The sequence below is a fragment of the Patella vulgata genome, chromosome 2 (assembly GCF_932274485.2).
Source record: "Patella vulgata chromosome 2, xgPatVulg1.2, whole genome shotgun sequence".
Taxonomy (NCBI): Eukaryota; Metazoa; Mollusca; class Gastropoda; family Patellidae; genus Patella; species Patella vulgata.
Genome location: NC_065880.2, coordinates 13318474 through 13333316, shown reverse-complemented (window position 1 = coordinate 13333316; position 14843 = coordinate 13318474). Strand labels below are relative to the sequence as shown.

Sequence of the window (14843 nt, the reverse complement as noted above, 5' to 3'; positions counted from 1 at the left end):
GCGGAAACGCCGCACTCGGAGCAATTTTTTCCCGCATAATACAGCATATTCTATGGAAATGAAATGGGGTTTAACGTCCTACTGTTCTGCTCCGACTGGGCTAATGAAGGCTGGCATACGCCGTACAGTGTGCTGTGGGGGAAATTTTGCCCTGGCAGCGGCACTATAATTATAGCCTACTCATATATCGAATTCCAACTGCCAAGGAATCGTTTACGTGCACGCCAATGTATACACGGGTTCCCGGTGTTTCGTTCCATCCGAACGACTAGACAACTGCCCTTGTCAGGTCCTCTGTCCTGTCATATTCTATGGCGTTTACCTGTCTTCAGTTGGTGTAGATAAGTAGGGCGTTAGACCCTATTTCATTTCTTTATATAACCATGATTTGATTTTTTTGTACATCCTACACAAATTAATAAAATACTAATTATATGTCTCAGATCGTTTTAATTATAGACGCCCCGCCATATTTGTTTACACAGAGTTTATTTTCCACGAAAAATATTTCCATTTCTAAGTAGGAATATGGGAGAAATATAGAAAGCAAATACGATTTTATTTGTATTTCGTTTAGTCTTGTCAACTTTCAGACTGGTCATTCATTTCATAAAGCCGCCCACCCCACCCCACCCCACCCCATCCCATCAAAAGTTGTATTTATTCCACGGAACTAACTGGGTATTTTATACGAACAGTGTTAATAATAGATAGTAGTTTGAACAATATTTTTATTCAATAAATTAAAAAAGAATGAATATCTGATTAGACACAGAGATTCGATATTTAAAATAAAATGTTAATTATGGAAGGTCTCATTCAAGAATCATACAAGAACAAAAAATTGGGAATCAAATTAACAAATTCAACGACAATATCATTTTGCCAGGGCATCGTGGCTAAAACCCTTCTTGTCAAACTGTCGTTGAATTATACTATTCGCCGTGCAATATTTAATAGAAATACTATAAAATTCGGTTAATAGATTGATTTTCGTCTTAACGTCTTAACCATCGCATGTTTCGACACGAATTTATTATTATTACTAATAGAAGGCATACTATACGTTTTAGATGAGAATCGAATCTATCCCAGTTATGACTATTTAATTTGGCCTTTCCATAGAATGAAAAACAACCAATCATTCATTGACCATTCTCTGTGCACAACCCTACAGACAATAAGAAACTATTAGATTTCTCAGGTGGAAAAACTGATCAGACTGACAGCATTCATGCGATATACCTGTTTGGTCATTAAGTCGTTTGTTTAATTAGATTAATGCGTCACAAATTATTGTTGACGAAATGCGATTATGACGTTTGTAACCCTCTTGTCAAAGTCATCTATAGATATTTACTTCGATGCCATTGGCGGCCGAATCAACAACGCTGGCCAATGAGCAACAGGGTTATTATTTATGTCGGTTTATCTTGTTGCTACACGCTGCTATCAATTGCGGGACGAATAGGTATTTATATTGCCATACCGGCTTATACAGTTAACCACCTCCCGGCTTCGAGTAAACATATAAAACACTCGAAAAAGGGGAAACCATCACAGAAAACATCATATAATTCAATCATATTGGGGAAGGATTTCATTAATAGCTGCCGTCGCATGGAATCTTAGCAGATTTTAGTCATCTGTCAAAGACCTAACGCATGTATATAAGGAATTTCCCATCTTGAAGAATTTCATCTTGTTTATGTAAGTATAATATGAATTGTGTTAATTTGCATCTCAGATCAATAGATCGTTATGTCTAGTGAATAACTGTGATTTAAATTTGATGCTAGTCTCTTGAACTTTAAATGTACGAGAGATGAATATTTTGACGCGAAATGGTTCTACATGTCCAAACGCATACTGATAGAAGTGTATTGTACGTAACACTGCAGGCATAGGTCATAGATCTATATGTGACCTATAGTATATATATATAAAGTATATGTCACGACCTGTTGTTATTAAGGGGGGTTTAATGAAATACTACACCGTTTTTGTGGGGGTTTGGTATTTAATGATATGCCCCATTGATTGCCATAGATTTATGATTGGCGACCTGAAGGATTATTTTAGTGGCTGTTAAGTATGATTTATTTTACTGTTAATCTAAAGATGTTCATTTATTTGGAATTTTTAATCCGGCGTGTTTAATATGATTGAATGAATGGATTAAATTGGTACATATTTAACTCAATGGACATACAATATATAGTGTACATTTTTAAAAATGTTTATTTTAAAAATGTTTAATTGCATTTTACATGTATACATGTAAGTGACAAGGAGTAGGGTCGCCTGTCCAACCTTGTGGGTTTTCTCCGGGTCCCCCGGTTTGCCCCCCCCACTGCTAAAGACCCTTGCGCGCAAGCGGATTATTGAAATAAAATTGAACCATATGTTAGTCCCGAAATGACCTAGTGTGTGTCGAGTGGACGTTAATCTCTCTCTTCTCTCTCTCTCTCTCTCTCTCTCTTACAATGTTTATGCAATTATATTGGCCTATATATAGCTTGAGACCATAGTGATCCTTACTATAAACATCAACAGATTGGTGTTTTTTTTAACTGTGTATTTATAATATTTACAGTAGTTACCAAATGATAACCCTTATCAGTGGTGGTTATCAGATTGACGGACGGCATCTTCAATTGAGATGGGTTTTCCTACAGTTTAAATATTGTGAAGTCAAGCCCTACTATCAATAAATGATCAGATTAAAGACCAGTATACTAGTGAAGTAAAGCCTACTAATTTTATGGCGCTTTGACTATGTATAGCATGTATTATTGACGTGCATCTGTTTTCATTAGGTCACGCAAAATTAGCCCTTGATTTCTTCTTCGTTAATTATTAATGACCTTCTAGACAGTACATCGAATTATTTATAATTGAATTTTACCCCTGTTTATTATTGCTTTACAGCCTCTATGCATCTGCCAATTCATGTAAAAACTACCCAACGCGCCAAGAACAAGATGCCGGCCGTTTCCAGAGATGTTCTCGCAAAACGACTGCGCCAGAATTGGTTGGCCAAGAACCCCCTAGATACCTGCAGTAATGGTGGAGTCAACCTGGACGACAGTCTCACGAGCCTGAGCTGGTTACAGAATTTAAATATCATGAAGATTGGCACCGGTGCCCCAACTCCCCCTCCCAGTCCCATTCCCCAAGAAACAGTGGTAGTCAAGAACATGTTTCCTCAATTGACTACAATTCAACCACCAAAGCTAGACTCGCGATTAAATTACAACGAGGTAACGTCCTTCAACAACGGGTATGCCCAAGATAACATCGATTACAAGAATAACCCGTATGTAAAACCTCCGTATTCCTACGCAACTCTTATCTGCATGGCCATGAAGGAGACGAAGAAAAATAAGATCACTTTATCAGCAATTTACAATTGGATCACCGATAACTTCATGTATTACAGAATGGCGGATCCTAGCTGGCAGGTTAGTTCTATATAACTTATTCTAATTTCAATAGACGTCCACTTAAATTTTAAAGACGCATTATGCAAGAGCTAAATATACCTATTGCAGGTCTTTTTTCTAGCTTCAAATGTTATATGAATTATCATTTAGACACGTATTCACATTAAATGCCAACATCAGCTCTCTAGATCATCGGATGACAGAGATATTTAGTGGATTAGAAACAGTATGTCTTATGTCTTTGTTAAACGTTCAAATGGAAAATCGGAACTTTGTTAATTATCGTAGAAATGGTACTTGACAATCGAGACTATTCACGCTATTTCTAGTCAAAATTTCAAACAGTGATAACGTCGCTAAGAATAAAGCACTTTAAATGACATTTTCAACATATTCATTTTTCATTATCTGTTTTTAAACTATTATAGCAAGAACGGTCAGCTTTTTCTTGTTATCTTAACATAATGCATCTTTATATGACATAGTGGTTTAGGTAAGGTGGACAACAAGTAGGATCAGGTGGTGATAATATCTCACCAGATCTCGACTGATGTTCAATTCAATCAAATATCCTTTTAATGGCTCAAACTTCCTTATGGAAAATCAAGATCTGCCACTTTCGATGGCTAAATCCTGTGTAAACGCATATAGATTTCTACAGCTGGCTAATCCACACTCTTAGTTATATATTTTATTGATGACCACATCTGTTCATCTCGGTCTAAATTGGTCCCGTTCTTGTTATAACGTAATTGACATGACGTCCAAGGTTGATTAAGTGATCAAGTGAAGGCTTATGTTACCTGATGCTTATTGTATCTATGTTACACCTACACTGACGTGATGCTATGTAAGTAATTCGAACTCGGGGTGTACTTGATTTCAACTCGTGCTAAATTCAATAATGATTGTAAGACATTCCTTGAAGACCACTTCTCGTGTAAGATACTTGCACAGACACATAATTAACTAGAACTGGAATGTTCATTGTTTTGGTGGGGGCGATCGATAAAGGATCGTATAAACAGGGGAATAAATGATCACAATTGTATAAGAACTGAATTGATTTATACCATGGAGAAGGTGTGTTAATTAAATCACATTGAATAGTTTTATAGTACAGAGCACACATTCTCTACGCACAATAATAAATAACACGTATTTAAATTTACGCTTCGCGGAACAATACCTTATTTCTCTGACGTAATATGCATGTTTTCTTGTCCCCCCAACACAGACCAACGCAATTATTGAATATAAGCCAATGTATTCCAATGCAAAAAATATGTATCAATATTCACGCCCCATAAAGCAAGATATCATCTTTCAATGACGTTATACACATGACCTTTAGGTTTTATGAGAGATCGGTGGAATTAGAAAGAATATACACACCCCAGAGAGCAACATAATATAATAATCTTTCAATGACGAAATACACACTTTTAATAACCCATAGCTAAACATTACCTATAAATAAAATAAAATTTAGGGATGGTTTTATGGGAGATCGGTGGAATTATTGAATATTATTTACTTACATAGAAAGAATAAACATACCCCAGAGAGCAACATATAATAATATTTCAATGACGTAATACACACCTTTAATGAACCATAGCTAAACATCACCTATGAATATATTTAAAATTAAATTTGAGGAATGGTTTTATGGGAGATCGGTGGAATTATTGAATATTATTTACTTACACAGAGAGCAACATATTATAATCTTTCAGTGACGTAATACACACCTTTAATGACCCATAGCTAAACATAACGTATGAACAGTATTTAAAATAAAATTTGGGAGATGGTTTTGAATTAACACATTCCAGTGGAATTAGAGGGTTAATAGAAGACATATTTTGGATGATTATTGTGAATAGATGTGTGAAGCGAATAATTCATCCTTGATAACACAATACAACCGTAGTTGATCTTTTACATAATTCTAGTTATCTGTTTGTTACAAGAGTCAACCCATGCTGTAAGTACTCCATAATAACGCTAATGGGCCACCATTTTTCAAGCTCATTACCACTTACCTATAGCTGTAATTAAACGTATAATCTATTGTAGCATTATATAACTTTATTGATTATCGCTGTCATCTGTTATGTTTTTCAGAATTCCATCCGACATAATTTATCCCTAAATAAGTGTTTTGAAAAAGTGCCCCGTCGTAAAGATGAACCAGGAAAAGGGGGTTTTTGGAGGATTAACCCCGAATTCAGTGACATGATAGAAAATGGCATCTTTAAGAAACGACGTGGTAGTCGAGATTGTTGTCCCGCTCCTGCCCCTAAAAGAATAAAACGTGAAGAAGAAACGTTCGCAGCCTTAAATGGAAACCTAGATGACGAAAATCAAGTTCTAGTTAATGGTAGTGTACTTTATTTTGGTGTCCAAGAAGAAGATCAAGAACACTCCGATATTAAAACCGATTTTAATTGGACCTCCATTTTACAACAAGACATTGAGGTAGGGGGTGTCCGAATCAAAACCGAACAATTATTAGACGAAGATGATGCTGCTAGTCCTATTTTAGCCATGAGTCCCCCTAGTTCTGAGTCCAACTCGGATGATCTGGGTCTAGATGATCTTCTTGCTCAAGCTGACTTTACTAACGGTGTACCCAATTCCCAACAATTTAGCGATAACCCCTTAGATTTAACCGTTACTGGACACAATATACGAGCACCTGACTGGTGGGAAGAAGCTTTAAATGTTGGCGGAGATTCCGGTAAACTAGCGGATATCACTCATCATCAAAATCATGGACTTAATACACCAGTTTACTCATCATCGCCTGTTTATGAAAGTGAACAAATATGGATCCCGGCAATGGATGACGTGGGTAGTGCTTTCGATATGGATAACCTGTTTGACATTGATAATATACCCAGTCCTTATAACATGTGAAACTCATAATTATACAAAAGGTGCTTTATAACTACTTTCATAAAAATATGAGTGTTTCCCAACATCAAGATATAAAAACCAATAACAGGACAGTGTTTAATAAAAGCTAGTGTGGCGATCTATTTGTTGTCGCAAGCAATGATTAAGTATGTTGTCTATTAATGTATTAGAAAATCATGCCCAGTCATGTCTTGAGCAGTGAAAGAATACGAAACGTTGGCTTTATTATTGAAGATATAATGTGGTAATGCCCTGAAGGACATCACGTGATATTCATGAGATTGCGATATGGACGCTATATAATCAGTTCCGATTTCACATTTTTGAGGTGAATGCCTGTTTGTTTTGAATAAAACATTATATCATTAATCCATAAAGTCATGTGAACTTGTGGAGAAATCGATGACATTTTGTGTACATGTACACACATGGATTGTTAACCACGAGTTCGACTGTGAATTCGTGTGATGTATTAATCCGAGCCCAATCACAACTCCGTCCATTGTTGATTAGTGATTGTATATTTTTTGTTTGCATAATACATTTAATCATTTTGTCATTTTCCTGAAAGATTTATTGATCCATCTATCACAGATTATTCTCGTTGAAGACATTTTGAAAAGTGTTTGAATGAGATCTATCGCCATTAATCAATGAGATTGTGTGTGTCACGTGATTGTGTGTCACGTGACACACACCTTCCTTCATTAATCTGTATGTATGTAACACTCATTAAATGATCACACTGTTTGTGAATTCCATTCTTGAAAACGTGACAGTGTATGTAACATTCCGTCCCATTATCCAATAAAGTACCAGTAATAAATTATCTATGAAAGGCCAGTTTGTAAACAACATTCCCCCCTTCTATATGATATTAATTCCGTTGTGTTAAACATTCATCCAATTTGGAATTCCGTTTCTCTCCAATGATATGTATTTACATGTATTTAGAAAGTTTCAGAAGTATTTAATATAATTACGTTGAAGTCTATGGCACTTGGGTTTGAAGTGACATTTCTCTACAAATGATATTTCAGAAAGTTCAAAAATTTAAATTATGTTGAAGAGCTCAAAGGGTTAAAGTTAAAATCTACTGCACTTTCTTGTTTGAATTTTGAAGTGACATTTCTCCATAAATGCTATTTGAAAAAGTTGAATAATTTAAATTGCTTTGAAGTGTTTAAAATGTTAATGTTAAATTCTGCTAGACTTTTTTGAAGTGTCATTTCTTCCCAATGATATTTTAAAAAGTTCAAGACTTATTAATTATAAACAGGGGCCTGTTTCACGAAATTTTAACTAAGATAAAATCCAAATTTGAGTAATTTGATTGGGTAATATTAGATTGATTTTAGTGCTTAGCCAATCAAAATTGAAATATCTCCTAAAATTTGGAATTTATCTTTTAGTTAAGATTTCGAAAAACAGGACCCTGAACATAATTCCGTTAGAGTGCTCATAGGATTAATGTTAAATTCTACTGCACTTTGGTGTGTTTTGGTATAGAATATATCCTATATATGTGTTAGTAGTTAAATCTATTAGTGCATCTAGAATTTACAAACAGTATTTAATTCTATTAAACAGTATTTGTATTATTAAAATGTGCTAAATGTGTACAGCATTCGGTAAGCCAGTATTTTGTATAGTAACAGACCTGATAATTATTTTTTCTAGAATGTGATATTTTGAAGTGCTTATTTCTCAAGATAATAAATATACTGGTATGAACTGTGATCCATTGTTTTCACTGTGTGTCAATAGAATTACATCTATATCTATAGTCTTTTTCATATTACATATTGCTTGAGTATGTTTGACTTGTTTATATCATAGATTGTACATATTTTCAGAGTTGTTATTTATTTGAACAAAAACATAAGATTTGTATTTTTCTATTGGAATTTGTTGCGATTTTCAGTTCAAATTATTTGTTTGTAACAAACATAATAAAGTTGGTCTGAAATCATAGATATATAAAATGTGATTTATTTTGTATTTCATATACCCTTCTCAAATTTGTCCACTCAAGTCGCCCATGACCTATCCCTATGGCCATATTCTGTTGAAATCCTACAAGGTCCCGTTGACGTCGAATGAGACAGACCACTTGGCATAATTAACGATAGGCCTATATTTGGAGATAATTTTTATCGAGGGGCACAATTTTGAAAACTAGATCATTGGCGAGTAACCAAACGCAATTTAGGTTGTCAAGCAATTTGATTAAGTTTATTAAATCATGCATTTGAGAAATGTCGGGGTTTATAGGATACAATGATAGATCGTATAATATAATTTTACGGGGATCACGATGGCTAAGTGGGTAAGACGCTGGCTCGCTAGCCAGGAGGTCGGGTGTTCGATCCCTGCATTGGCCGAGAAAGTTCATCCAGATTTTCCGGCGTGGTCCCCCCTTGTCAGTGATGCAGGACGGAGGGCCTGACAAGGACAGCTGTCTAGTCGTTCGGATGGGACGGAAAACCGAGGTCACGTGTACACATTGGCGTGCACGTAAAAGATCCCTTGGCAGTTGGAATTCGATATAATAAGAGTAGGCCGTAGCGGCGCTGCCCGGCCAAAATTTCCCTCAGCACACTGTATGGCGTATGCCCGTCTTCATTAGCCCAGTTTAGGAGCAGAACAGTAGGACGTTAAACCCCATTTCATTTCATATTATAATTTTACACTGGAGATGATTTGTTTTATGAATTGCTAATATTGCTACTTTGCAGAAGGCAAGTCACTAACTCAATATCATTCATCATCTACAGTCGTCGAAATCGCAAACACGACTCTTTGGTCAATTTAAATAAACATTGATGTTGCTATCTTACGTGAAAAGATGGGCTTCTGATATCCAATATTTAAGACAAGATGGGAATTTTAAAATTGGCCATTTGTAATGAAGCGACTTTATGAACGAGGCTAAACATATCCCACAGGAGAATACTACCAATGTAGACTAAAATACCGGGCTCCAAAGACTGCCCTTCAATTTGGACTCCTCGCGTATTTCGCCGAACATAATTGAGTAGAAATTACAATAAAAAAAACTGAAACAAAATAAGTTGCGACCCATTCGTGCCCATTTCTAGTTTCCAAAGAATACAGATTTAGCCCCTTTAAATATGCACAAGTGAAAGAATTGTAGCGAGATAATTATTGTTTTATCTTACTAATACATTAATTACATCACGTATATCATACCCACACGTGCATAAATTCCGCTCTGATGAATTAATTAATCTAGCATAGGCCTACACCCACACACCCACTTTAATGTACAAGGTTAGATCATTCCGATATACATTTGAGGGGGTATCGTGATCTAAAGAGATAGTAACCTTAAAGATTCATTTCATAAATATATGTCCTCCGTTATTTGCTTTTAAAAGTATCCATTTGACGCCCACGGCATGTTAGAAAAGAGTAACCTCCCTTGGGTATTTAGAATGGAGTAACGTCCCCTGAGTTGAAATTTAACAACATCAGAAGAAACGTAACAATTCCACTAACCGGGCAAACTCTTGCCATGTCGTGTATGCGTGCTATCTTTAAACGTTACCATGCAAGCAATGTTCATTATAAATAAAAGATATCCCGTTATGTCTATATATAGCGAAAAGTTCGTGATGCACACTTTTAAATTACCGATATCGGACAGTTTACAGAGCAGATATATATCGCAACGAGAGAACACTAGTCTCATAAAAAGATTGAAGTATAGTACAATGTATGTATATTATATTCTTATCGGCCATTTCACTGTTCGTGTGATAACCGTCTCTTTAAATAATAATGTGCTGTTTATTTTTTAAGTTAATGAAGGCGGACATACGCCATGCAGTGCATTAAGATTGGAATTTTGCCAATGTGTAGAAGGGATCTTGTCACTTTGTCCCACCAAATCGATTAGGTGCTATTCCTTGTTATAGACCGATCTCCTGCACCACCAACAAGGGAAAACCAGACTGGGAAATCCCGTGGATCTTGGCCAACACCGACCGAGGTCGAACCCTGGACCCCATGGTAAGCAAGCCTAAATGCCACTATCCAACAGTATTTTATTTGGCACAATTTCTACACATTGTCGTCCATTTGATTTCTACATTAAATTAAAACATGGATAGAGCTTACAAGGAATTCAGGCATATAATCATGCCCCTTTCGAGTACCTGACCGCCGTGACTTGATAAAGATATCACTTGTAAACTACAACAATGGTAAAAGTTGAATGTCTAATAATAGCAATGACACACTTTACTTTTTGTAGTTTCTCTCTTCTCGTTTTACATTATCTATCCACAAAACAGGTCTATATTTCTTCAAAGTTGAACTTTCCGCCGTTTAACGGTTACAAAATACAAGCATGTTTATTGTCGAATGACGTCATGGTATTATACGTCCGCCGCCATCGTAACGTGTTCGGGAAATTTAATTGATCGGTCTGTTTTTAATCCGATTGAATCTTATCTAGCGTTGATATTTTGATTTTTTTCTCTTAAACATACATTATGCAAGAGCTAAATCTGCCTAATGCAGGTCTTTCTTTAGGTCTGAAATGTTATCGAAATTATGAATTAAACATTAATTAACTAAACTTATCCAGACCATATAATCGACTCTCGATGGCATAGTTAGCCTGCGATATTTACTGGATTGCTCAACGCTCATTGATGATTAAATCAAAAATGGATAATCGAGACTATGTACCGACTTTAATAATGATGATCGAGGCTAGGCCTAAAATTCAATAGCTAATATCTCTGTTCAGAGTGGAGCAATTTCACTGAAATTTTCAGCAAATTCCCTTTACATGATCTTGTTTTTAACTATTATAGTGGGAACTGCCAACTTTTTATTTAATCTCCGCATAGTGTATCTTTAATTAAATGGTAAATAAACATTACATATTAGTGTGGATTAAGCCGTGAGAAATTTAATATTTTCCGAAAATCATGCACCGTTACTTTAAACAAATTATATTTACCTATTTGACGTTACACGTTTTCCAGCACACCATTATAATACCACCGTGTCAATAAGTACTCTACACTTAATGTCCTTACAACAGCATAATCTACACAACTTCAAATACATTAAACTCTACAAAATATTGACCAATCAATTTACATACCTGGTCTACATTACATATTCGTATTACCTCTCCAATTACTTATATAATTAAACGTCATACAAAGAATACACAAGCCGGGCAGTTTTTTTATTTTATTTATTTTTTTAGATTCGGAGTCTTAACGTTTATGAGAGAGAGAGAGAGAGAGAGAGAGAGAGAGGATGGGGTTTAACGTCCACTCGACACAAACTAGGTCATTTCGGGACTAACACATAGTTCAATTTTATTTCAATAATTCGGAGTCTTAACGTTTATGAGAGAGAGAGAGAGGTAGAGGTCAACTTGACACATATACTAGGTCACTTCGGGAGTAACATTTGGCTCAATTTTATTTCAATCATTCGCTTGCGCGTAGAGGCGGTTAGCAGTGTGCGGAAACCGTGAGGCCCGGAGAACAGCCAAGTGGGGAATCTAAACCAAGTCACTAGACTAAAGAGACCTACTCCGACCGGGTTAATAACGAGGCTATACGCTATACAGTATGCTTTTAGGGATTTAGGGAAATTGTGTCAGGACAGCGGCACTACGGTCTGGTCTTTTATAGAAATCCAACTTAAGGGTTCTTTTACGTGCACGCCAATATGAACGCGAGACCTCAGTTTTTCATACCATCCGAACGAAAATACGTTGTTCCTTGTCAGTTCTCCCATCCTGTACAACTCACAAGGTGGAACCACACCAGAAAGTTCGATGACCGCCTTCGCGAGTCAACGTCCCACTCACAGAATTGTATCCGCAGAACAAAGTTATGACGTCATAACTGTGCCAGTCTTCATTAAAGAAAGTCTTTCGATTTCTGTCTGTGCAAAGAACCCAACAATCAATTTGCTTATCCTAAGCAAAATATTATCGAACATAGTCAAGGTATTGATGCATGTTATACAACTCTGGTAAGGTCAATTAGATTTTTGACCTTTAACCTTGGACAATATGCGTTCACGACTTTAACATGCACGCTCTAACCTTTAACCTCTGAACCAACACGAGTCACTAAAGTTCACTTATCGGAGTTCATGACCTTTAACCTCTTGACCTGTAACATCTAAACTATGTTACCTTTGAACTGTAACCTTTAACCTCTGACCTTTTGTGTTGGCCTTTTACATTTGAACTTTGACACACGGGTCAACACAGTTCCGTGATCAAAGGTCATGACCTCGGTGACAGGTCAAATCTTTGGGTCATGAACATGCCCTACCCTTGTCATGACCTGACCTGGTCATGGGTTTAGGTCATGACACGGACATGTCACGGTCATATTTTTAGTATATAGTCTTATCTAAGGTCAGAGTTTGACATTTACTTGACCCCTAAAATGGAGACAGAAACAATGCTAGCTATTCAAAACGAAAATACCAGCCTTTCCTACGACGAGGAAATCCTGGAAAAATCTGGATACAGACTGTCTTCATTTTTGGGTGAAGGAGCCTGTGGTAAAATTTACTCATGCGAGAAGATTGCTGATTCAACCAAACTGGCTGTAAAAATTATTCAAAAGACCTCCGCAATTCAAGGCGGTGAGAATTTGAATAAATTTTTACAAAGAGAAATATCAGTGATGAAATCTTTAAATCACGTGAACATGGTGAATCTTCACCAAGTCGTGGAATCAAATGACAAGTTTTACTTGATTGTGGATTTAGCTGATCAAGGTGATCTTCTAGATTTTGTTGGTCTTCACGGCTCCCTTAATACCGAGAAAACCAAGAAAATCTTCAGACAAATTGTCGATGCAGTTTCTTACTGTCATCAACAAAATGTCGCTCACCGAGATTTGAAGCTTGAAAATATCCTCATGGCCAAAGGTCAAGTCAAGTTGGCTGATTTTGGATTCAGTCGACAAATGACAAGCACAGACTTTTACAGTCAGACATTTTGTGGTAGTGTAGCCTACACTGCACCAGAAGTCTTACAAGGTAAAAAGTATAACCCATTTCAATCAGATATCTGGAGTATGGGTATCATTTTGTATGCCATGTTGTTTGGTCGACTACCATTCGACGATACAAATGTCACTAAAATGGTTCGAATGCAGTTGAAGCAATCGATACCTTTTCCTGCCGACACTGATAGTGAGATCAAGCATCTGATTGGTCAGATGTTGGAACCCGAGGCCAAAGATCGGATGACCCTGGAACAAATCCAGGAATCTGATTGGCTGCAAGGTTAAATAAAATACCAGGAAATATCCGGTGGATAAATTCTGGTATCTAATCATCCTAACTTACTTCTATAATCATAATAATAAATCATCTTAACCCTTGACCTAACAGTTCAAAGGTGGCATTCTATTTAACCCTTAACCTAACAGTTCAAAGGTCACAACAGTATAGCATTGTACGTAATAACCTTTGAACTTTACCGGCGCTAGAGAATCCGTGTTGGATCCGAGTCATTCGGCAAACCGAGTGGGATCCGAGTAAGGCACGGACTCGCTAACCTGCAGGTCCCGTGTCGGATCCCGGTGTAGGCCGATACATTCACTCGGGTATTTCCTGCGTAGTTCCTCTTGTCAGTAGTAGGACTAGGGCCTCACAAGGACAGCAAGAAAGTAAAAGTCGGATGACCCTGGAATAAATCCAGGAATCTATTCGGTAGATAAATTTTGGTATCCAATCAACGACTCGCTAACCTGGAGGCCCTCGCGTTGTATCCCGGTGTGGTAAGACAGGAGGCCTGACAGGAACAACATCTATAGTCGTTCTCTACCCAGCGCCCTACCCTCTGAGTCACTGCGACTCTTTCACTTTTAAACTCCCCCGTACCCAGCCGAGGGCAAGGGGAGGGGGGGGGGGAGGGACAGTCCGTGGGACTGAAGAATGATAGTCAAACACCGGCTTGATGAAAGCAAGTTTAATCGTAATTTTTGGACCTGGATAAAATTCAAAAATCTATTTCACCACATCGATGCAGAATTGTTCGACATGAAAATTGGAACGCTTCTTCTTTGAACAATTATGCATCGATGTGGTGAATTAGATTTTTAAATTTTATCCTCAGAACAAAGTTATGACGGCATAACTGTGTCCGTCTTCATTAAAGAAAACCTTTCGAATTCTGTCTTTACAGATTGATAGGTGTAAATGTAGGTAACAATACCTGTATTTTAAAACTATATGTACCCGAATGAGGGTGAACTCTATGCACCATATTCTCTGGCATAGTACGCTTGTACTTGTTATTTAAAATGGTTCCCAACATTGATTAACAATATTTAAAAACATGTTCCAAACACGCTGCCCTGGTCACCGCCCCACCCCCTGTGGAGTATTGATTTGGGGAGGTTGTTATACATTATTGGTTATTTTCTGACATCTATCTGCCATATA

At 36.8% G+C, this 14843-nt stretch overlaps 1 protein-coding gene across 1 annotated transcript; it reads left to right on the top strand.

Moving 5' to 3' along the window:
• The first annotated feature begins 1441 nt into the window (after window positions 1-1441).
• On the top strand, window positions 1442-8345 carry LOC126812044 (forkhead box protein J1-B). Its single transcript, XM_050538215.2, has 3 exons — window positions 1442-1710; window positions 2932-3464; window positions 5577-8345. The coding sequence occupies exons 2-3, from the start codon at window positions 2937-2939 to the stop codon at window positions 6369-6371; spliced, it is 1323 nt and encodes a 440-aa protein (XP_050394172.1). The 5' UTR covers window positions 1442-1710; window positions 2932-2936; the 3' UTR covers window positions 6372-8345.
• The last annotated feature ends 6498 nt before the right edge of the window (window positions 8346-14843 follow it).